Raw genomic sequence first — 23,298 nt, forward strand, 5'->3', positions numbered from 1 at the left:
GTATTTCTTTGGCTTTCTCTACCCCCATTGCCTTTTCCAAAACCAGAACTAATCATTCTCTCTTTTCTTCTTACAGGACTTTCCATGATGATCTGAAATCTTCTGTAGACTGACATGGTTTGCATCACAGTGATTTCTGTAGGAGGTTCAGTCTTGATAGTGAGCCCAGCTCAGCTGTGGCCTTCTGTCCTTTCATCTGTGCCTAGCAAGCAGAGCCCGGGGAAGAAGCCGAACCCTCCTGGCCTTCCATACAGAATACCTGGACAAGAGAGAACTTGCTGTGGTTTGCTTTGCCTTTTAAAGCACAGCTTTAGAGCTCAGATTTGTGGTTTGCTCACTTACTCGATGGCTTGAAAAGTTTCAGTTTATACACTGGTACCATGGCTCGAAATTTCCCACTTTGGTTATCTATATCATTATAATATGTATTTATAAAGTTATTTCAAGAGCCCTGAACTACCTGCTGTTAAAAGTATTCACAGCGTCATTTTCTCCTGGTTTAAGAAATCTGTTCTTAAACTTTTCTATGACCGTCACTTTTTAATGAAGAGGGTTTTTCAACTTTTGAATATGTAGTTGCTTGAGCAGGAAAAGGGAGTCTTCGACCCCTCTCCCCCCATGCATGGTCCCCTCCGTAAGTGTAAGGCGGGGTGGCGTATTTGAAGGTCAGCTAGTTGTGTGTTGCAACCATAGGAGACACAGAAAAACAAGCTCTTCCTCCCCTTTCTCCTCCTCCCATCCGCCATTACGCTATTGCCAAATTCCTAAAACTCGGTTGACCACTTTGAAGTAAAATACTTATTACGCTGCTGTTAATGGTAACAGTACAACAGAATTCATGTCTGGTTCAGTTTTTCTTTCCAAAGGCCCTGAGTGAAAAATCTCAGGAGTAGCAGTTCTCTGAGTTGTTAAATGTATCCCTGTTTACTTATTTGGAATTATGCCAATTGGTTACTTATTAGCAGTAGAATGTTACATTCAGGTAGTATTTTTCCATCACTTAGCACAGTGCCTTGCACATAGACTCTAGGTGAAGGCGTGTTGAATTATGACTTGTTAAGTCTCCCAGACATCACAATAGCCAGCATAGTGCTTTGCATCTTACAAAGTCATTTTGCGCATATTATTTCCACAGTCCCTTCCTGGCAGCTTTCATATAGCTTTGTATCATTTCATACCACTTCCGTACAGATGGGAAAATAGATGGGAAAACTTTTTCAGAAAAGTTTAGTAAGATTTTTACCTCAAATCTTTCTGACTCCATAGCCTGCAAACTCTGCTATGCTGTATCATTTCTTCCACAACTGTATACAGTTTTCCCAGTATTTGTCCTATAGTTAAGGACAGGCTGGGGCTAGAACCCAGCTCTTAGCTTGGTCTCCTTCCCACTGTACAAAACAATCATTGGGCGCTTTCTCCATCCCCAGGGGAATAGGAGGAGAAAGCGTTCCTTGAATATCAAAGACTTCCCTTTCAAAAACGCCTAAAAGTAAAAATCATTTTGTTTTCTAAACCATCTGACTGAGAAGCATAGTCAATGATAATTAGCTTAAATTTATTCTGATATTACTTAAGAAATTCACTCCGTATAGGAAAAGAGGCTCCTGTGAGGGTTTTGACTGTTTCTACAGTAGCCTACGTGCAGATCTCTTGTTTTTGTTATCCTTCTACAGTCATAATCTGGTATTATACCAAGCGTTCCATTTGACCGCTAATGGACTCCTTTTTTTCCTTAGTCAGTTGTTCAGTCGTTTGTTCAGTAACACATTCATTGAAAGTTGGCCATCTCTGGTTTCCATGCCAACCACTGTACAGGGTGCTGTAGGGGATAGCTCCTAGGAAGGCCCTTTCCCCCCATGTAAATCTTAGATCTTGTGCTTGCTAAAATTATGAATTTTGCATTAAAAGGGTTAAAAAAGAAATCAGGTTTGTTTTTGTTAATTGTATACTGGTAAGTTTATAGCTATAATTGGCACATATCATAAGAGACAACTATTATACATAGTGAGTTTAGTGTGCATATACAAATTATGTTCCTCCAAAGTGTTTTTAGCTGTATAAAGTGATACAACAAAACAAAACAAAAAACTTGAGCCTAATGTATGACTGTTACTGGTCATAATTATTAGTATAAATATCAGGTTCCTAGGAACTTTGAGCCCTAAGAGAATGGTTTGGAGCTCCAAAATTAGCAGTGATATAATATCACTTGAAAAATCAGGAGCAGAGGTACCTCCAGAGTGCTACACAGTTTTCAGGAGGCCTGAATTGCCCTGCCCCAGTGCTCCAGCAACTGCGTAAGGACTCAGAAGGCCAACCAGCTGGGGGAGGAGCCCTCAGACAGAGAAACATATTCCCTTAGATAGTGAAGAGGTTTTACACAATTTTCACAGGGCACAGAGATCACGTGGTATGAAAATCAGGGAGTCTCAAGCTCATGTCTCAAAACAGCGTATCCCCACATTCTCAGGATTTATCCCAGAAAGAATACATTTCCCTAGGGACAGACAGTGCATTAATGAAGTAGTGTCAGTAAAAATGGATACAGAAATCCTATCACACAGTCTTACATTTTTATAGCTTTATTAAAGATTAGTTTTAAGTTCACATTCAGCATTTCCTTTGAAAATCGAATGGAGGAATGGGAGAAGATAGAAGCCTCTACACAGACATGCTTCTCTTTTTTCTGAGAATAAAGTATAAGGTTTTTATCATAAACCCCATGTCCTATAAATCCTTCTTCCATTCCAAAATCCCTATCACATTCTGTGTTTCTGGAAGTGATCTGTCGCAGTGCCTGAGATACAGGTCTTACTTCTGTTTAAATTTGTGAGGACTCCTAACACTCTGTCCTATTAGAGGTAGTTAGCTTGCAGAATTTTCCTGTGCCTTGTGAGACTGGTGTAGATTGACTCTCGACAAGGGGAGGATTACCCAAGAAGTGTTTCTGGAGGCATGCTGTATTTAAACAAACTCAGAGCCTTTGGAAACAGCAGCTTATTCCATTTAAAGTGCTGCTAAGGGGCTTGCAGACAAGGTCTCTGGCTAACCTTGGTCTTCAATACCCATTGTGACCCTACTTGTACCCCTAGTTCCCACACGGGTTGTATTTAGTACTTCAGGATGTATCACTACTGGGCAATAAATACTCAGAAATTCAGGCCATGAAGGGTCAGATTAGAGCAAAAAAAATTTTAGGTAAGCTATCCAGGGCTCTCAACTTCAGGGTTTATAGGAAAAACCCCCTTCAGAACTTCCCATGCTCTAGTCCCGACTGCCAGTTTCCTCTAGGGGGTCTTCTAAGACTCAGAAGAGTATTACAGTAGGCATTTCACATTGGAGATGGTCTCTAGCAACAAGTGTGAGTTCCAGCTGAGAGCAAGTACTTTTTTTTTCTTTAATTTTTGTTCTTACACATTTGCCATCAAAATATATTCATTTCATTAATGTATTAAGGACCTGCAAGAAAATGTGCTAAAACCAGAGCAGTTATTTTTTTGATAGTTTAAAAATAATCGAGAGAATTGTAAATTGAGATGTTCTGTCTACTTGAGTCGTGGAAATTCTGTGCTACAAAGGGCCTTTTTTTTTTTTTTTTTAAAGATTTTATTTATTCATGACAAATACAGAGAGAGAGAGGCAGAGACACAGGCAGAGGGAGAAGCAGGCTCCATGCAGGGAGCCCGACGTGGGAGTCGATCCCAGGTCTCCAGGATCACACCCCCGGCTGCAGGCGGTGCTTAAACGCTGAGCCACTGGGGCTGCCCCAAAGGGCCTTATATAATTAGGTGATCCTGTCCTTTTCTAGGGGAGAAAACAAATCTATAGGTAAAATGACTTTTCTAACACAGAGCCAGTTAGTAACAGAATTCTGAGTAGAATACAGTTCTTTTTTCTCTTAGCCCGTTATTCTACTTCTCTTCCCTTTTTTCCCTTATAGTTGAGCAGCTTTTGGAAAAATGTGTTTCTTAGAGCAGTAGTCCCAAGGGATGTTATTAGATGTTATAAGAGACAAAAGTGTGCATGGGGGAAGGGGACTCTGTGGTCAATTAAAATTGAGGAATGCTGAGATTGTTTCCTTTCTGTAGGACTTCTAAGAGTTTTTAGTGTGCTGTTACATATTGTGAATTTATGAGGGGACAAAGACTGTGTTTACTAGACTTATTTGACCTTACACTGCAACCCCCGTCCCCTGCCCCCATCCTTTTAGTAGAGCTTCTCCAAGGACTATTGGTCCTTTGGGAAACATGGCTCTTGAGTAAGTTTACAGCTCTTTTAGGAGACATCCTTAATGGAAATTCTGAATGGTAAATCTATTACCACAGTACCACATAAACTATAATAAATCTCAAAGTTTAGTGAGATACCAGAAAGAAAACATATTTGCCATTCAGATCTATACGTAAAGTATAGAGATTCTTTTCCACCTATGGTGTGTAAAATCAGTATTTGTGTTTAGTTCTGCAAGTTTTTCAAGGATCTGTTAATGTGCAAATACAGTGGTGATCTATTGATAATACATTTTAATAATGCTTTTGTATGTCACTTTTTTGTTTTCAGACTGCTTTCATAACAACCTTGTGAGATAGGCAGGTGTTAAGTATTATTAAATGAGGCACTGGAGGCTCAGAAAGGTTTTTTTTGTGATTTTCCCCTTAAGTTTATACCACAAAGAGATGGAGCCAGAATTCAGTTGCAGGACTTCTGACTCCAAGTCCAGAGTTCTTTACTCCACACCTGGTTTCTTATTTTTCTTCTGGCTTTATATCTTACAATTGAAAGGTGTGGAAGGCGAATCTTAAAGTAGTATCATTTTGGCCTACTATCAAATCCTATTTCTTTTTTATTGCAGTGACCCAGAAAGTGTAACTCTCATTAGAGCTATCCCAAAGAAAACCCTTCTTTTGTCTTTTGCAGTGCCACTTGTTTGGGTGACTAAATACGTTTCAAATACCATTTGATTCAAAAACCAAGCTTGGATACATAGTTGTAATTGCTTATGTAACTTTTGGAAAAGATATCCTCTGCATTCTCAGGCAAAGTAGAGATGGTTTGAAAGCGAAAAAGTTTATTCAAATACAACAGTACATATTCTTTATTCTCACACAGATGCTACTTAGCTTTAACTTGCTTTGACAACCTTCTAATGTAACCTCTTTGTAAATGTGAAATATTTATATTTTGAAATAAAATTACTAGTGTTGAATGAATGAGGTGCTAAACTTAGTCTCATTTCTGTTGAGAAATTTGACCTTCAGTGGGGTGAAACTTTCACGAATACATCCATCTCCTAGGCCTTCTATACTTTCCAGTGCCTGCGCTGAATTTTTATGTAATATAGGCAGCTTATGTAAAAGAACATGTGTCCAGAGAGTGGATGTGGGCACCTTAAAAAGGTAAAAAGGTCCAGGACTGAGGCTGGAGCCCTCAGAGCACAGAGGAAGGTAGCCTTGTGTGTAGCCAAGGAAATGGTAAGGTGAGTGGCTGGGAAGTAAGAATACAAGAAAAAGAAAGCTGGTTAAGGGAACTGCACACTTTGAATGAAGAAAAGTCTACATAATGTCTGTCTTCAATAGCAAAGATACTTGTGCAGCACTGGCAGACGGAGCTGAACCCCAAGTGGGAACACTTGAAGCACATCTCACAAGCTGGGCAAAGAGCCTCTGACACCTGGAGTTGGTGGTATTGAGCTCATCAATCTGACACGGATGGAGAAATGATCTGGGTAAAAGTGGAGGGGTGGACTCACCAGCCTCAGATTTTCTACTCTGCTAGTTGCTTATTGGCAGATATGGTAATTCACAAATATCTCTCCATGTCTCTCAGTACTTAAGCCAAGGATCCCCTCACAGGGTGGTGTGTGTTTCTGACAACCTTTTGGCTTTGCTTCTGGAACTCCTGGGGAAAGGCGTGGTGCGTTCTCCGTCCCATCTGATCATGTCGGGGCTTCCTGATTCTTAGCCTTACTGTTAAGTGGTTTAGTGAGAAATGTATACTAACGATCTTCTCAGTCGATAAACAGCCTTTAGGAAACTACTCTGTGCTAGGCCCTGGGGGAAAAGCAATCCTGAAAAGTAGTCTTAGGGGCGCCTGGGTAGCTCAGTCAGTTAGGAAGCCGACTCTTGATTTTAGCTGAAGTCTTGATCTTCGGGTCATGAGTTCAAGCCCCCTTTGGTGAAGCTTTTCCATATGCCCTAGTTAATTTCCTTTTGAACACTAATTTTGGACAGTAGCCTAAAAGATACCCAAAATCACTGCCTCGTTGCTACGAACCCAGACGTACTCCTTAAGGCTGCATTACCAAATGTTTCAGTCTCAATCCAGCCCAAATTGTGAGAAAGATAGGGTCAGAAGAGGAGGAGGGGGGAATGGGACCTACAGGAGAAGCTCCAGAAAGACCCTTTTTCGGTAGAATAACTGCGTCAGGGTAAAAGACCCTTCCGGCAGACTTGACTGTGGTTCTGCTCCACCAGTTAGCTCAGCTTCCAGAAATCCTCGTGGGGACTCGGGAGTTAAGATGAGTCACCTACCAGGAGGACGAAAAGCGTTGCTGGTGGCAGGTGTCTGGGGTGGTGGGTCCTGGCGGGGACCAGATGGAGCGGGGATGCGGGGCGGACCCTAGACCTGAGCGCGCGGGGGGCGTGGCCTCCGAGGGGCGTGACCCGGGCGGGGCGTGGCCTCCGAGGGGCGTGTCCCGGGCGGGGGCGTGGCCTCCGGGGGCGTGGCCTCGGGCGGCGCGGTTCCCTGGCGGCGGCCGCGGGCGTGCAGGCTGGCGGGCGGCGGGCGGCGGGCGACGGGCCCGCTGTGGCGCGGCGTCCCGGCTGCGCGACGGGCCGAGGGCCATGGCCGCCTCCTCGGGCCCGGCCGGCGTTGGCGGCGCCGGCCCGTCGGGCTTCGCCTTCGACTCGGGACTCGAGATCAAAACTCGTTCGGTGGAGCAGACTCTGCTCCCGCTGGTCTCTCAGGTAAAGCGGCGCCCGGCGCGGCCCCTCGTCTCCCTGCGGCCGCGGCCCGCGATGGCGGCGCCCGCTCGCACGGCCCGGGGCCCGGGGCCCGGCGGGGAGGCAGCCCTGCCCTGCCCCACACTCCGCAGCACGACCGCGGCGTCGGGTCGGGCCGCCCGGCGGGGGCCTGGGGGCCGGCCTCGGCGGCGGCGGCGGCGGCCTGGACCCTCCGAGGTCCCGCGAGGCCCGGGGGCTGCGCGGCGGCGGCGGAGGCGGGCGGGGGCCCGGTGCCGCCCCGAGGGCCCCGCGGGCAGGTGCGCCTCCCGGCCTGCCCCGCGCCACCCGCGTCGGGATGCGCCCCCGGGCCCCGGGCCCCCCCCGTCCCCCCGGTACCCCCGGTCCTCCCGGCCCCCTCGACCCCCCCGACCCTCCCCGACCCCCGGCTCCCCCGGTCCCCCCGGCTCCCCCGCCCTCCCCGACCCCAGGTGCCCCCGGTCCCCAGCCCCCAGCCCCCTTGGACCCCCGATCCCCGGTCCCCCTGGCCCCTCCCAGTCTCCAGTCCCCCCGGCCTCCCCCCCCGGTTCCCGCAGCCCCCGACCCCCGGCCCCCCGGCCCCGGTCCTCCCAGACCCCCCCCGACCCCCTTGGCCCCCCCGGATGCCCGGTCTTCCCGGCCCCCGATCCCCCCGGGCTCCCCCGGCCCCCGGTGCCCCCGGTTCCCTGTCGCCCCGCCCCCTCCGACCCCCGGTCCCCAGCCTCAGCCCCCTTGGGCCCCCGATCCCCGGTCCCCCCAGCCCCCCGCGCCCCCCCAGTCCCCCCGCCCCCCCGCTCCCCCCGAGCCTCCCAGCGTCCCCGACCCCCCCGACCCCCGGTCCCCCCCGGCCCCCTTGGCCCCCCCGGTCCCCTGGTCCCCCCGGCCCCCCCGGCCCCCGGCCCCAGCGCGAGCCCCCCCCCCCCCCCCCCCGAGGCAGACAGGACCCTGCGGGGCCCACACGCCGGCTGCTGGCCCCTCGGGCCGGGCCGGGGCGTTGGTGCGGGTGTCCGGGCCCAGCGCGCTGTCCCCGAGGCCTTTGTCCCTGTGCCCTGCGCGTGTCGGCTCGCTGGGCGCCCGTTCACCCCGGGCCACCCTGCCCGCCCGCCCGCCCGCGCCCCCGCCCGCGCCCCCGCCCGCGCCCCGGGCCGTAACCTGCCGCCCGCTTCAGGCGGCTTTTGTGTGGCCTCGGCCCTCTGCGGCGAAGCCCGTCTCGGTGCGCCGGGCCGCGCGTCCCTCTGCCAGGTCCCGTCCGGGATGCGCGCTTTATTGTGTTTGTTGGTCACAGCAGAAGCCTGGAAGCAGCTAATTGGCCGCGCCGAGTCTTAGAGAAGTTCTTGTTGTAGAAGCTCTACGCAGCCCGCGGGCTGGAATTCCTCGCCTGGCTGCGCGGGATGTGCCAGCCCTGTGGGCAGTGGAGGATTGGGCCTTCGGCGTTGGCGACTGTGACTCAGCCAGATTGTAATGTCTTGATGACTCACGCTAGTGTTGCCAAGACTTTAGAGGTAGAAGGTATCTTAAAGGTTATCTGACTCTAAATTAAAAAATTCTTTCCTCCAGCATCCTTACACCTGGTCCCCAGTCTCCTGCTTGAACATGTTCAGTGATGGGGAGCCCGTAGCGGTTGCGCAGAATTTACATGTTATCTCTTCTCCATCCCAGCCCTGCAAATATTTGAAAATAGCAGTGACACATGTCCCTGGATTCCTGTTATGCTGATTAAATAAACAGCTACTTTTCTCCTTTCTTCTTTTCTTTTCTTTCTTTTTACCTGTGCTCACTGTAGCTTTGCTAACAGAACAGTGAATGAATACCTGACACTACCACCCCTCCTTCCCTTCCGTGTCTCATACAGTCACTGACCGGGGGAAAGGAGTACTAGGATCACTCAATAATCTGATCAGGACCATCTGCCCCGTCCTCCTCCCTCAAAAGAATGCCACCAATACAACCACAACCCAGAATGAGAACTACTGGAGTAGTTTAAAGAGTGATAAGAGAGTGGTGGAGTTCAACTTGACAGTATATATATATATATATACATATATATACATATATATATATTTTTTTTTTTTTACAGTATTTTCTCCATTTATTTAACAACATGTGTGTTGCTTACTATATTTTAGGGCATGGTCTAAGCACTTTATAAATATTAACTCCTTTAATTCTCATAACAATCTTATGAGGTAGATATGTGTTTATTCTCATTATATGGAAGAGGAAAGTGAGGAATAGGGAGGTTAAGTAACTTATCCTGGGACTTTGAACTGCGTCAAGTTAGCATTTGAACCCAGGCATCCTGATTCCAGATTCTGTACTCTTAGTTACACCATATGGTGTGTTCTCTCTAGAGATTAGAAGCAGTGATGAGGTCAGCTAGTAGTAGGTACAGAGAAGAGAGTCCACAATGGAAAACCAAGGTGGAAAGTAGTTGTAATCTGGAGAAATGGCAACTTTTCAGTTTCACTGCTAAAAATGTATCAGTCCTACAGTTTTGCATTGTGTAATTCTGGGATAAAAGAGGGTGGAGTGGAGGAGGAAATGTGTGAATCTGTGAATTGCTGCTGAGAGTTAACTAGAGGCCAGTGCTAAAGGGGAAAAATGTCAGCTTTTTTTTTTTCTTCCTTGTTAAAGATTCATTCAGGGTCATAGCTGAGATTCTGCATCCCACATGTTATATATCCACACACAAGACCATAACTGGTGTTCCTAATGATTGACTGTACTCAACAAGTAAAAGTTGACTTTGCTTAAAACTGCAGTTTTCTAGAAAATTCATGTCCAGAAGACTCATTTTTTAGGGATTATGCATTATCCAATTCCTGTTTCACCATTTTATCCACAAGAATATTTTAAGTAAGCATTTATTGTGTACTTACTACCTAGTCCTTGAGGGACCTGTAGTCAAGTTGGGAGACAGACATCTAAAAATTAGCAAATGCTGAGTGTCAAAAGAATAACATCAATAGTAAATGCTCTAAGAGCTCAGAGAAGGCATGGATGAGTCAGGTATGATGTTGTAAAGGAGACAGGGTCTTGAGGGAGCAAGTAAGACTAGCATCATAAAACTTAGTAAATTTTAAGCAGGTATCATAAAACCTCTTCTGACTCTGTAAGTAAGACTCTGGCCTTATTCTAGGAATGCAAGGTTGAGTTAATATTAGACAAATGTGTATATTATTTTCTGCATTCACATATTAGAAAAGATACATGTTCTTATCAGTAGATGCAGAAGACGTGTTCAATTAAATCCAAATTACAGTCATGATAAAAAGCACTTAGCAAACTAGTAGTGAAAGAGGACTTCCTTAACCTGATAAAGATTATCTATAGAAAACATACAGTTAACATCATAGCAACTAGTCAGATTTAAAACAAACATTTCCTGGGACGCCTGGGTGGCTCAGTCTGTTAGGCATCCCACTCTTGATTCCGGCTCAGGTCATGGCCTTGGGGCTTTGGGATCAAGCCTCCCTCAGAAGGGAGTCTGCTTATACTCTTTCTCCCCCTCTTCCCCTGTATTCTCTTCTCCCTCTCTCAAATAAATAAGTAAATCTTAAAAAGCAAAGCAGAACATCTCTTTTAAAACCAGAAACAAGAGGAGGGATATATGCTATTCCAGCTTTTACTCAACATTGTACTGGAAATCCTAGCCAGTGCAATGAGACAAGTAGTGGAAGGTGTAAAGATAGAGAAGGAAAAATCAAAACTCTTGAGAGTCCACAGATAAATCATACTAAAACTAGTTTAGTAAGTTCACTGAATGTAGGGTACTAAAGTCAACTGCATCCATCTACATTAGTAAAAAACAACAGAAAAGTAATTCTAAAAAAATACCAGTTAAAATAAAAATGACAGCAAAAAAATGAAGTTCCTAGGAGTATATACATAGTAAAAGAGATGCCAAATTTTGTGAAAAGAATTTTTAATTTTATATTTTTTAAAGATTTTATTTTTAAGCAATTTCTACACCCAATGTAGAGCTCAAACTCATAAGCCCAAGATCAAGAGTTGCATGTTCTACATACTGAGCCAGCCAGGTGCCCTAAGAATTTTAAAAATTTATTGAAAGCCGAAGAAGATATAGATAAATGGAGTTGAAGTACTATGTTCATGACTAGATTGACTCAATATTATAGACACATCAATTTTCCCTATTAATCTATAAGTGTAATGCAATTCCAATGAAAATTTCAACAGGGTTTTTTGAGTAGAATTTGATAAAGGTAATTATAATTTCATATAATTATATGAAAGAGCAAAGAGCCAAGAATAGCCAGATGAGAAACAAAGTGGGAAGATTTCAAGACACTATCAAGCTATCATAATTAAGGCAATAGACCAGTGAAAGGGAACAGAGAGCCTAGAAACAGATTTACACATATGTGGAAACTTGATAACTCACATAATTGGCACTGCTAGTTAGTAAGGAAAAGAAAACTTTTTTAAAATGGGGCTGAGACAATTGTTATCTAATAGTAACACATGAAATTGGATCTCTGTCTCACAGCATATACAAAAATCAATTCCAGATAGATTGAGGACATCAATAAGAAAGTAAAAATGTGTAACACTTTCAGGGGAAAAATAATGGGCAATATCTTCACCACCTCATGGTGGGAAGTGAATTTTTAATACTTTGAAAGTAAAAATTCTAAGCAAAGATTGCTAAATTTGACTCCATTAGAATGAAGAACCTCTGTCAAAATTGAAGGGACAAGCCATAAAGTGGGAGAATATGATTATTATTATTATTATTATTTGGTTTTATTAAATTCATTTATTATTTTTTTTCATTTATTATTATTTTTAATAATAAATTTATTTTTTATTGGTGTTCAATTTGCCAACATACAGAATAACACCCAGTGCTCATCCCGTCAAGTGCCCCCCTCAGTGCTCGTCGCCCATTCACCCCGAGAATATGATTATAACACAAATCACCAATAAATGATTGGTAGTACCCAGAACAAGTAAAGGACTGCAATAAATCAAAAGTAAAAAAGAGGGATCCCTGGGTGGCGCAGCGGTTTAGCGCCTGCCTTTGGCCGGGGGCACGGTCCTGGAGACCCGGGATCGAGTCCCACGTCGGGCTCCCGGTGCATGGAGCCTGCTTTTCCCTCTGCCTGTGTCTCTGTCTCTCTCTCTCTCTCTCTATCGTAAGTAAATAAAAATTAAAAAAAAAAAAAAAGTAAAAAAGATTACCTGTTAAAGATTGGTAAAAAATAAAACAGTCATCTCATGGAAGAGGAAATAGGTAGCTAAAAGACATAAAAGATGTTTCATCAGAAATCACTGGAGTACAAATTAAAACCATAATGAGAACAAGTATTGGTGAGAAATGTGGAGCCAATGGGAATGTCAACAGTAAACCACTTTGGAAACAGTTTGATATAATCTAATATAGAAGCTGGGTATTACCTATGGCCCAGCAAGTTTCCAAAATCCATACCCCTAGAGAAAGTCCTGCATGTATGTTAGAGACATGGCTTGGAATGTTGATAGTTTTGTTTTTTGGGTTTCTTCTTTCTTCTTCTTCCTCCTCCTCCTCCTCTTCTTCCTCTTCTTCTTTCTTATTTCTTCTTCTTCTTTTTACTTCTAATGGCCCCAAACTGGAAACTACCTAAATCTACGTAAATGTCTTTTAACAGTAGGATGTTTAAATAAATTGTGCTACATTCATACAGTGAGATACTGTGAAGCAGTGAAGTGAATGAACCACAGCTATAATTATCAGTATGGACGAATCTCAAAAACATAATGTTGAGTGAAAAAAAAATTAAAGGCTCAAAAGCAGGCAAAAGGAAACCTGTATATCATTTAGGGATATAACATCTGTGCAGCAGTTATAATAAGGAAGTGATAAGCCCAAAATCAGGACAGTGGTTTCTCTGAGGGAAGGCAGTGAGTGGAAAGGTAGGGAGGGGCCCGCAAGATGTGTGGGTTCTCAGATATTGGTAATATTCTCCTAAGCTTGGTGCTGGGTGCATATGCCTTCCATTTCTTTATACTGTGCACATATGTGTTATATATACTCCTTTGTTATATATTTTCTAATTCCGACAGTTGTTTAAAATGCCCTGGGTTGGGGCCCAAACACATTTTCTGCAGAGCAGCTCTCCACCTTCTTTGGTAATCACTTTATTCTTCCTGTCAAAGTGCCCACTCCCAGGCTTAAATTGTTTTTATTCCAAGGAAGGGAAGAGGGATATCTGCCATATACTCCACCCTAGTGTGGAATGTTATTCTAACACCCACTAGTCTTTTCCTGTCTATGATAGATTTACTTCTTTCACCATTGTACAGACCCTTCACATTTATTTCTAAGGTAGCTCAGCTCACCTTGTCTTTCCTTTTCTGTCTCTATATCGTCCTATAGGCTTTTTAGGATCCTTGTCTCATTAATTGAAGATGAATAGAGTATGTATGGGGCCTGCTTTGCTGATTTATGTCTGTAAATATATTTGTTTTTTTACTTGCAAACATAAAACACATAAGGTAAGTGGCAGTGCCCTTTTTTTTTCCTGCTTCCTTTAAAGTGCCTCTTATGATTTGGTGCGTTTTCTTCTATACTGGTTTCTATAGCTGATTAGCTAATTATTATTATTTTTTTAAAGTAGGCTCCCTGCTCAGTGTGGGGTTTGAACTCAGAACCCTGAGATCCAGAACCACATGCTTTACTGACTGAGCCAGCCAGGCACCTCTAATTTTTATATCTAATAATTTTGAGAATTCACTCATGAGTTAAGCCCAGAGACAGACTTCTCTGTACTGGGCTAGCTCCCTTATTTTCAGGTCCCAGGGGCTTAAGCTATTGTTCTTTTATCTGGGCTACTGTCATTTTTTTTTTCTTCCTGGTCTTCACTTGCTTTCTTGCTTCCCCCCAAAATAAGTAAGTAAACTAAGAAAATCCATTTCAATGAAGAGATTACTGTGAGCTACTCTAGAAAATAAGAATAATATCACAAACATGAGGAAAGAAGAGAGATTCTAGAAATGTTAACTGTAATATCTAACAATTATGTAATGTTTACTATATACCAGACACTATTCTAAATACTTTATTTAATTTACTAATGTATTCCCCACAATGACCTTGTGAAATGGGTACTATTATTATTCCTGTTTTTACAGATGAGAACATGGAGTTATAGAAAGGTTAGGTGACTTGCCACATTGTCACACAACAGAGCCAGAATTCAAGCCCAGGCAAAGTATGCCATAGTTCATATTCTTAACTATTGGGATATACTTTGTCGGAGATTGGTACTTCTTGACACCATTTGGTAGAAGGTATCAAATAAGCCCCAGTTCTTATTCTTTTATTCCACAGCAGAATTCTTCAATATATCAGATCTTCTTTCTTCCCCATAGGATACCTTTCTGCCCTCTTTTTTTTTCCAGTTCATTCAGGCATTCTCTAGATTCTGGGGTCAGGGCATCTTCAGGTTGTGATTCCTAATTTAATATGCCTCCTATTTTTGTAGAATAATAGCTAAAATTTTATTTGGCACATATAATTTACAAGGCACTCTCACCAGCTTTCTTTTCCCTGATCTTTAGCATAATCCTGAGATGAAAGAAGCAGTGTAGTTACAAACAGGTAGGTAACTTACTCCCTTTGTGACCTTAGGCAAATTCTTTACCTCTTCAAAGTTTAGGTCTTTATCTGTAAGATGAGGGTAATAATAGTAGCTGCCTCATAGAGATGTAAGCGTAAAGATGAATCAGTATGCGTAAAACACACAGAATAGAGCCTGAGTGTTAAGTGCTTAGTGTTAAATGTTACCTAGTCTTATTTTTCACATGACAAGAAGATTGAAGTTTGATCTCAATTTTGTAAAACTGTGTGTTTAGGTATGTCTAGAACAAGACTGAGAAAAATGGTGGCAAAATGTTCCTGAGGTAGTGTGATGATGAGTAGTTTTTATTTCTTTAGGCTTTCCTATATTTCCCATTTTTAAGAAACAATCAACATGTATAGCTTTTTGAACCTACTCTTTTAAAAAGTTTGAGAATAATTTAAGCATATAAATTGACCTTTTAATAAGGCGTTTTATAAATTGACTTAGCTCCTGGGTATGACAGTTTCAAACGCATACCTGTATTTGGATTAAACATTTTCTAGGCTGTTTCCAGTAAAAGGAAGACAGCCACACCTAATTATGCACTGGGGAGGATGCTTGTAATGAAACAAAATGTGTGTTTCAGAACTGAACAATGGTTGGCATTTTAGCCTAATTGCTGATCCTTTCTATATAACTTTAAATGAAAATTTAAAACTTTTGATAACAAATACAACTTAAACTCCTTTTACTCTAGAGTTTCTTCCAAGTTAATTGTTTGGATTAGTCAATGGTGATTAAGTCCTCTGTTCTCCAGGTGGTACTAAGAGTTCCTTAAGGTCTATCTGGTCTGGGGAAGGATCAAAGATTCATAAAGACTCCACACACACACACACACACACACGCACACGCACACCCACATGCACACAGAATGAATGAATTCAGTAAAGTTGCCAGATAGAAAATCAACATGCAGAAATCAATTGTGTTTCTATACACTAGCAACAAATTTTTAAGATTTTTATTTATTTATTCATAGAGACACACAGAAAGAGCAAGAGGCAGAGACACAGGCAGAGGGAGAAGCAGGCTCCATGCACCAGGAGCCCGACGTGGGATTCGATCCTGGGCCTCCAGGATCACACCCCAGGCTGCAGGCAGCGCTAAACCGCTGCGCCATAGGGGCTGCCCAACAAAGTATTTTTTAAAAGATTTTATTTGAGAGAGAGTGAGTGAGTGAGAGAGAAAGAGGGCACAGATGAGCCCAGAGGGAGAGGGAGAAACAGACTCCCCACTGAGCAGAGAACCCAATGTGGGGCTCAACCCCAGGACCCTGAGATCATGACCTGAACTGAAGGCAGATGCTTAACCAACTGAGCCACCCAGGTGCCCTCAACAAAATATTTATAAAAGAAATTAAACAGTCCCATTTATAATAGCACCAAAAACAGTAAAATACTTAAATATATATTTAATTAAGGAGGTAAAAAATCTGTACACTGAAAACTAAGACTTTGATGAAAGAAATTGAAGAAGATGCAAAGAAATGGAAAGATAGCCCATGTTCATGGATCTGAAGAATTAATATTATTAAAATGTCTGTAACACCTAAAGCCATCTGTAGATTCAGTGCCATCCCTATCATAATTCCAAAGGCATTTTTCCCCTGCAGAAATCGAAAAACAATCCTAAAGTTTATATGGAAGCACAAAAGACCCCAGCTAGCTAAAACAATCTTGGGAAAGGAAAACAAAGCTAGAGGCAACATACTTCCTAATTTCAAATTATACTCCAAAGCTGTAGTAATTAAATAGTATGGTACTGACATAAAAACAGACACATAGTCCAATGGAACAGAATCAAGAGTCCAGAAATAAACCCATGCATATATGGTAAACTAATATTTGACAGGGGAGCCAAAAATAACCACTGGGGAAAGGAGAGTTTCTTCAATAAGTGGTGCTAGGAAAATTGGATCATTGCATGCAAAAGAATGAAACTGGGCTCCTATCTTACAGCACTAACAAAATTAACTGGAAATGGATCAATGACTTAAATGTAAGACATTTGAAAGACATTGAAACTGTAAAACTCCCAGAAGAAAACAGGGAAAAATCTCCTTGGCATTCATCTTGGCAGTGTTTTTTTGGATATGACACCAAGAATATAAGTAACAAAAACAAATATAAGCAAGTGGGACTATGTCAAACCAAAAAGCTTCAGCACAGCAAGAGAAACAACCAACAAAGTGAAAAGACAGCCTACAGAATGGAATAAAATATTTGCAAACTGATAAGAAATTAGCATTTAAAATATAACATATATAGGGAGCTCATACCGCTCATAGCAAAACAAAAAACAAACCATCTGATTTAAAAATGGGTAGAGGAACTGAACTTTTTTTTTTGAACTGAACATTTTTTAAAAGATTTATTTATTTGAGAGAGGTGGGAGGGGCAGAGGGATAGAAAGAAAGAGTCTGAAGCAGACTCCACCCTGCCTAACACAGGGCTCAATCTCTTGACCTTGATATTACCACCTGAGTGAAAACCAGGAGTCAGATGCTTAACCACCTGAGCCACCCAGGCACCCCAAACAGCCATTTTTAAAAAGAAGACACACATAGTCAATAGGTTTATGAAAATATGCTTAACATCACTAATCATCAAGGAAATGCTAGATCAAAACCACAATGAGATATCACCTCACACCTCTTAGAATTGGCTATTATGAAAAAGACAAGAAAACAAATGTTGCTGAGGTTGTGGAGTAAAGGGAAACCTTGTGCACTATTGATGGGAATGTAACTTGGTTCAGCCACATGGAAAACCGCATAAAGATGCCACAAAAAATTAAAAATAAAGCCATATGACTCAACAATCCCACTTTTGGATATATAGCCTAAGGAAATGAAATCAGGATCTTGAAGAGTTATTTGCACTCCCATCTTCATTGCAGTGTTATTCAGAGTAGCCAAGATATGAAAACAACCTCACTGTACTTCTATTAATAGATGGAAAAGAGGTGGTATAAATATACAATGTATATTTGTATAAAAATTGTAAAAAAATTATGTGAGGTGATAGAGGTGTTAACTAACTATTGTGGTCATCATTTGTAGTTTATTGTGGAATCATTTGCAATTCATATGTACATCAAATCATCACGTTGTATACCTTAAACTTATACAGTGTTATATGTAAGTTATATATCAATAAAGCTGGGAGTGGAAAGCACGATCTGTGAGTCGAATTGACTGTGAGTCTTGGCTTTACCTTTCAATAGCTGTGAGACTTTAAATGAGCATCTTTTAATGTCAGTTGCCTTCTTTGTAAAAGGAGGATAAAGTAGTGCCTACATGCTAGGATTATTGTAAGGATTAAATTAGATTATTAATGCAAAAACATTTTTTTGTGCCTGTCACAGAGATGTTAGTGTTATGCCAGTGCACCCTGTTTCTTCTACCACACATTTAGGGATCGTCTTTGACAACACCAATCTAATCCATCAAGCAATTCAGTTTATCCATTTTCTTTCATCTTGACCATTGCCACCTTATTTCAAGCTGGAATTTTTTAAAAAAGATATTATTGATTTATTGATTTACTGATTTGAGAGAGAAAGAGAGCATGAGAGTGTGAGCAGTGGGGAGAAACTCTTAAGCCAACTGCACACTGAGCATTGGAGTCCAATGCAGGGCCCAATCTCATGTCCCTGAGATTATGACCTGAGCCGAAACCAAGTCGGATGCTTAACCCACTGAACCATCCACGTGCCCCAAGCTGGCATCATCTTTTACCTGAATTATTGCAGCGGTTTCCTAACTGGTCTCCTTCCTTCTACTTTTGCCACTTTTTCAATCCTCTCTTCTTCTAGAAGAGACTGTTCTTTTTAAAAACATACATTTGAGATTATATTAGTTATTTACTGCCACAAAATAAATTACCTGAAACTTAATGGTTTAAAAACAACAAACATTTATTACCTTTGGTTCTGTGTTTCAAGAATTTGTGAGTGGCTTACCTGCCTGGTTTTAGACGATTCATGGGTCTATTGGCAGAGGGCCTCAGATTCTTGGTAGCTGTTGATCAGGGGCCTCACTCGGTTCTCTGTCATGTCAGACTGCATCAGGCTGGTCCAGTGTCTTCATGATATGGCAACTGGCTTCCCCTAGAGTGAATAATCTCAGAGAGAGAGAGAAAGATTAAAACCAGAGTATCTTTATGACCTGCCCTCCAAAACAGCATGCTATCACCTCTGCCTTTTTTTTTTTTTTTTTTTTGTTTAATACTTAAAAGTGATTCACTAAGTTCAGCCCACACTCAAGAACAGGGGAATGAGTTTCCACCTCTTGAAGGGAGGACAAGCAAAAAATTTGTGGACATATTTTAAAATTGCCACACTTCATCTTCTGACCACAAATTGTTTACTTTCTTCCCATTTGCAAACAACTCCCACCCCAGTCCTCCTGAAAGTCTCATCCCTCTGTGGCATCAGCTGGAAATCCAAGATTTGAGCATTTAATTCTGATTCAGATGGGGCTTCTTATATGTGTCTCCTTAAGTGTAGCTCCTTGAGTATAGTTCCATTTGATCTGAAGATGTGTGAATTAGAGCGACAGATTATCTGTTCCCATACACACAACTTATAATGGTAGGACAGGTGGAGGATAGCCATCATGGACATTTTTGTTAAAACAACAATAAGCAAGCCCCCGAAAATAAAACAAAATGAAACAAACAGGAAAATAGGCATAGGATAACTGCCATATACTTCTGTTTGAAAATGGGAAACATCTCAAACCCACCCAGACACAGTTTAGCAATACTTTGGTTAAGACCTGAGGCCTGGGAATGATTATTCTTCATGGCTTCTAGCACTGCCCTCTGAGCCATCATCACTCATGAGAGGCAGCCCATGTTTGTACCTGCATAGTTTCTCAGCCTGCTCCCTGCCCATGGAAGCTTGGAGATACAAAAGCCTCTCTTCATTTTGATCTATCTCCTTCAATCCAAGCTGGTAGTATTTCTCTGGACACAATTATCTTTAAAGTTGTGTAGGTCTCCTGTGAACCTTATTGGGCTCACTCAATTAGACAGACCTTCCCCACGAGTCTCTTTATGATAAGCCCTGCTCTAACTTGAGCTTCTGCTGGGGCTCCTGAGGACAATACCTTTGAAACTTCTCAGGAGGCCTGTTGTTTAAGTGAAGGGATCTCTGGAACACCAGCTTGAGTCTTCCTGAGATCTTATTAAAAAGAAGAGAGAGAAGACTCAAATTAATAAAATCATGAATGAGAAAGGAGAGATCACTACCAACACCAAGGAAATACAAACGATTTTAAAAACATATTATGAGCAGCTATATGCCAATAAATTAGGCAATCTAGAAGAAATGGACGCATTCCTGGAAAACCACAAAGTACCAAAACTGGAACTGGAAGAAATAGAAAACCTGAACAGGCCAATAACCCGGGAGGAAATTGAAGCAGTCATCAAAAACCTCCCGAGACACAAAAGTCCAGGGCCAGATGGCGTCCCTGGGGAATTCTATCAAATGTTTAAAGAAGAAACCATACCTATTCTACTAGAGCTGTTCGGAAAGATAGAAAGAGATGGAGTACTTCCAAACTTGTTCTATGAGGCCAGCATCACCTTAATTCCAAAACCAGACAAAGACCCCACCAAAAAGGAGAATTATAGACCAATATCTCTGATGAACATGGATGCAAGAATTCTCAACAAGATACTAGCCAATGGGATACAACAATACATTAAGAAGATTATTCACCATGACCAAGTAGGATTTATCCCCGGGATGCAAGGCTGGTTCAACACTCGTAAAGCAATCAATGTGATTCATCATATCAGCAAGAGAAAAAACAAGAACCATATGATCCTCTCAATAGATGCAGAGAAAGCATTTGACAAAATACAGCATCCATTCCTGATCAAAACTCTTTAGAGTGTAGGGATAGAGGGAACATTCCTCAGCATCTTAAAAGTCATTAACATAATATTTTTATAGCCACACTTTTAACTTTGTTTTTCTTCTTTCTTCTTTCTTTCTTTCTTTCTTTCTTTCTTTCTTTCTTTCTTTCTTTCTTTTTCTTTCTTTCTTTCTTTCTTTCTTTCTTTCTTTCTCTTTCTTTCTTTTCTTTCTTTCTTTCTTTCTTCTTTCTTTCTCTTTCTTTCTTTCTTTCTTTCTTTCTTTCTTTCTTTCTTTCTTTCTTTCTTCTTTCTCTTTCTTTCTTTCTTTCTTTCTTTCTTTCTTTCTTTCTTTCTTTCTTTCTTTCTTAATATTTAATTTATTTATTCATGAGAGAGTCACCGAGAGAGGCAGAGACGTAGGCAGGGGGAGAAGCAGGCTCTCTGTGCGGAGCCCAATGGGGGACTTGATCCCAGGACCCAGGGATCACACCCTGAGCCAAAAGCTTCATCTTTAGACCTTGCTTTCCTGAAAGTCCCCTATATTTTGTTTTTGCTTGGAAGCCATTCTTAATTTTAACATCATTTGCCTTCTGGAGAAACAAGGAATTTTCAAATCCAGCAAGGCTTGACTTCTTTTTTATTTAACAGTACTTCATCTAGCTTTTCTCTCTCCTCTTCTATTTTACATTTTAAATAAGAAACCAAGTCGGCATTATGCATGAGAGACAGAGAGAGAGCCAGGCACCACACAGGGAGCCCGATGCAGGACTCGATCCCGGGATTCCAGGATCACATCCTGAGCCAAAGGCAGGCACTTAACTGCTGAGCCACCCAGGCATCCCTCCAATAAGATTTTTCTCACTTTCCTTTCAGCCTTCACACATAGCTTCCTCAGTGGTCACCATGCTTCTACGAAATTTATTCAGCACTCTCTAGCATTTACTAACTCCTCAAAGTCATTAAGCATCCAGGGCCTGATGCCAAAGCCATTCCCATATTTTAGATTTCATTACAGCATTGTTCCAGTTCCAGGTACCAAAACATGCTTTAGTTCTCTATTGGTACCTAAAAAATTACCCTAAATTTAATGCTTTAAAACAATAACATCTATCATTCCATAGTTTCTGTGGGTCAGGAATTCTGGCGTGGCTTACCTGCTAGCTCTGAATTAAGGTCTTTTGTGAGATTGAAATCAAGATGTTGGCTCGGCCCACAGTAATCAGAAGGCCTGACTGAGGCTGGAGAATTTGTTTCCATGTTCACTCTTCTTGCTGTTGGCAGGAGGCTTCAGGTCTTCACTATCTTTTGGCCAGAGGCCTCAGTTTCTTCTCCTGCGAGTCTCTTCATAGAGTTGCTGGAGCGCCCTCCAATATATGATAGCTGGTTTTCTCCCACAGTGATGATCTGAGATTGAGGAGGAAGGGAAGATGGAAGTTACAATGTTTTCTATGACCTGTTCTCAGAAGTATGCCATTGCTTCCACTTTGTTCATTACAAGTGGGTCACTAAGTTCAGTTCATACTTAAGGGGAGAAAGATGAGGTTCTACCTCTTTAAGGAAGTCTCAAGGAACTTGTGGACGCATTTAAAAATAACTATAGGGGGCACCTAGGTTGCTCAGTCAGTTAAGCGTTGGACTCTGGATTTTGGTGCAGGTCATGATGTCAGGGTTGTGAGATCGAGCCCTGCGATGGGCTCTGTGTTCTGTCTGCCTGGCCTCTCCCTCTGCTCCTCCCCTGGCTCTCTCTCAGTTTTTCTCATAAACAAACAAACAAACAAATATCTTTAAAAAAATCACTACAGAGATTACACCACTTTCCTGCTTAGATACCTTTCAGTGGCTTCCTGTCACACTTATAATAAAATACCAACTTTTCACTCCAATTCACAGCCTTTCATGGCTGATCCCTGGCCGCCTGCTGGATATTGCTTTTATATTTGTCTCCTTGCCCCTGCTCTTTTACTGCTTCTGGCCTTACCTCATTCCTTGTACAGGGCAGGCTCCCGTTCTTTCTCTCCCCCCTCCCTCTTTCTCTCCCTATCCTTCTCCCCATCTCTCCCTTTTTCTCTCTCTCTCTCTTTCTCCAATTATACCTTCTCCCTAGAATGTTTTGTCTCCTGATATTTGCCAGCTTGGCTACCTTATATCATTTACATCTTAGCTTAAATAGCATTTCTCATAGAAGGAAGATCAACTAATCGGAGGTAGCTACACAAATACTTTCTATCACATTATTCTATTTGATATTTTACATAGCATTTACATTAATTTTTTCTGTTTACCTCTTTAATTATCATGTCTTTCCTCCCTCCAACCTGAATGAGAGTTTGGGCCTTTTTTTTGTTGTACATTGTTTTTTCATCATTGCCTGAAATTTTATTTGGCATATAATAGGTGTGTAACAAATATATTTTATATGATTGAATCATTTTATCCTGATAGACTGTAAACTGAATAGGGACAGGATTGTGTTAGTCTTGTTCACTGATATATAGCTTCAGGACCTAGCATCTAAGAAATATTCAAAATTTTAAAAATAATATTATAGGTGAGGAAATTTGGAGAGATTAAGTGAATTTCCCTAGGTCATTTAGCTAGTAATGGCAGAGCCAAGGTTCAAACCTAGGCCTTCCTGATTCTAAATTATTAATACGGTAACATATAAAATGCTTGACACATGGTAGTTGCTCAAAGAACCATTCCCTTCCTTTTTTCATAATTCTCTATTCTAGTGTTTGTTAATGCACTTATATAAATCATTTCACAGTTATATTCAGTGGACATGTACTCTTTAGGATCTATGTTTTTCATGTAACATTCTTTAAA

General features: G+C 42.0%; 2 protein-coding genes across 5 annotated transcripts in view; both read left to right on the forward strand.

Moving 5' to 3' along the window:
- TMEM245 (transmembrane protein 245) overlaps positions 1-5,210 on the forward strand; it is a 102,049-nt gene extending 96,839 nt beyond the window's left edge. For both annotated transcript variants that reach the window (XM_072727768.1, XM_072727769.1), the window contains one exon: positions 77-5,210. In XM_072727768.1, coding sequence (XP_072583869.1) covers positions 77-113 — 37 coding nt within the window. In that variant the 3' untranslated portion in view covers positions 114-5,210. The remainder of the gene's footprint in view (positions 1-76) is intronic.
- Positions 5,211-6,756: 1,546 nt separating this feature from the next.
- The window catches only part of CTNNAL1 (catenin alpha like 1), a 61,781-nt gene continuing 45,239 nt past the window's right edge, over positions 6,757-23,298 (forward strand). Inside the window, exons 1-2 of one of the 3 annotated variants that reach the window (XM_072727773.1) lie at positions 6,802-6,965; positions 8,266-8,479. In XM_072727773.1, the coding sequence (XP_072583874.1) occupies positions 8,369-8,479 (111 nt within the window). In that variant the 5' untranslated portion in view covers positions 6,802-6,965; positions 8,266-8,368. Of the gene's footprint in view, positions 6,966-8,262; positions 8,480-23,298 lie in introns of all 3 variants that reach the window. The other 2 variants (XM_072727774.1, XM_072727772.1) reach the window with 2 other exon arrangements.

The sequence above is a fragment of the Vulpes vulpes genome, chromosome 12 (assembly GCF_048418805.1).
Source record: "Vulpes vulpes isolate BD-2025 chromosome 12, VulVul3, whole genome shotgun sequence".
Classification (NCBI taxonomy): domain Eukaryota; kingdom Metazoa; phylum Chordata; class Mammalia; order Carnivora; family Canidae; genus Vulpes; species Vulpes vulpes.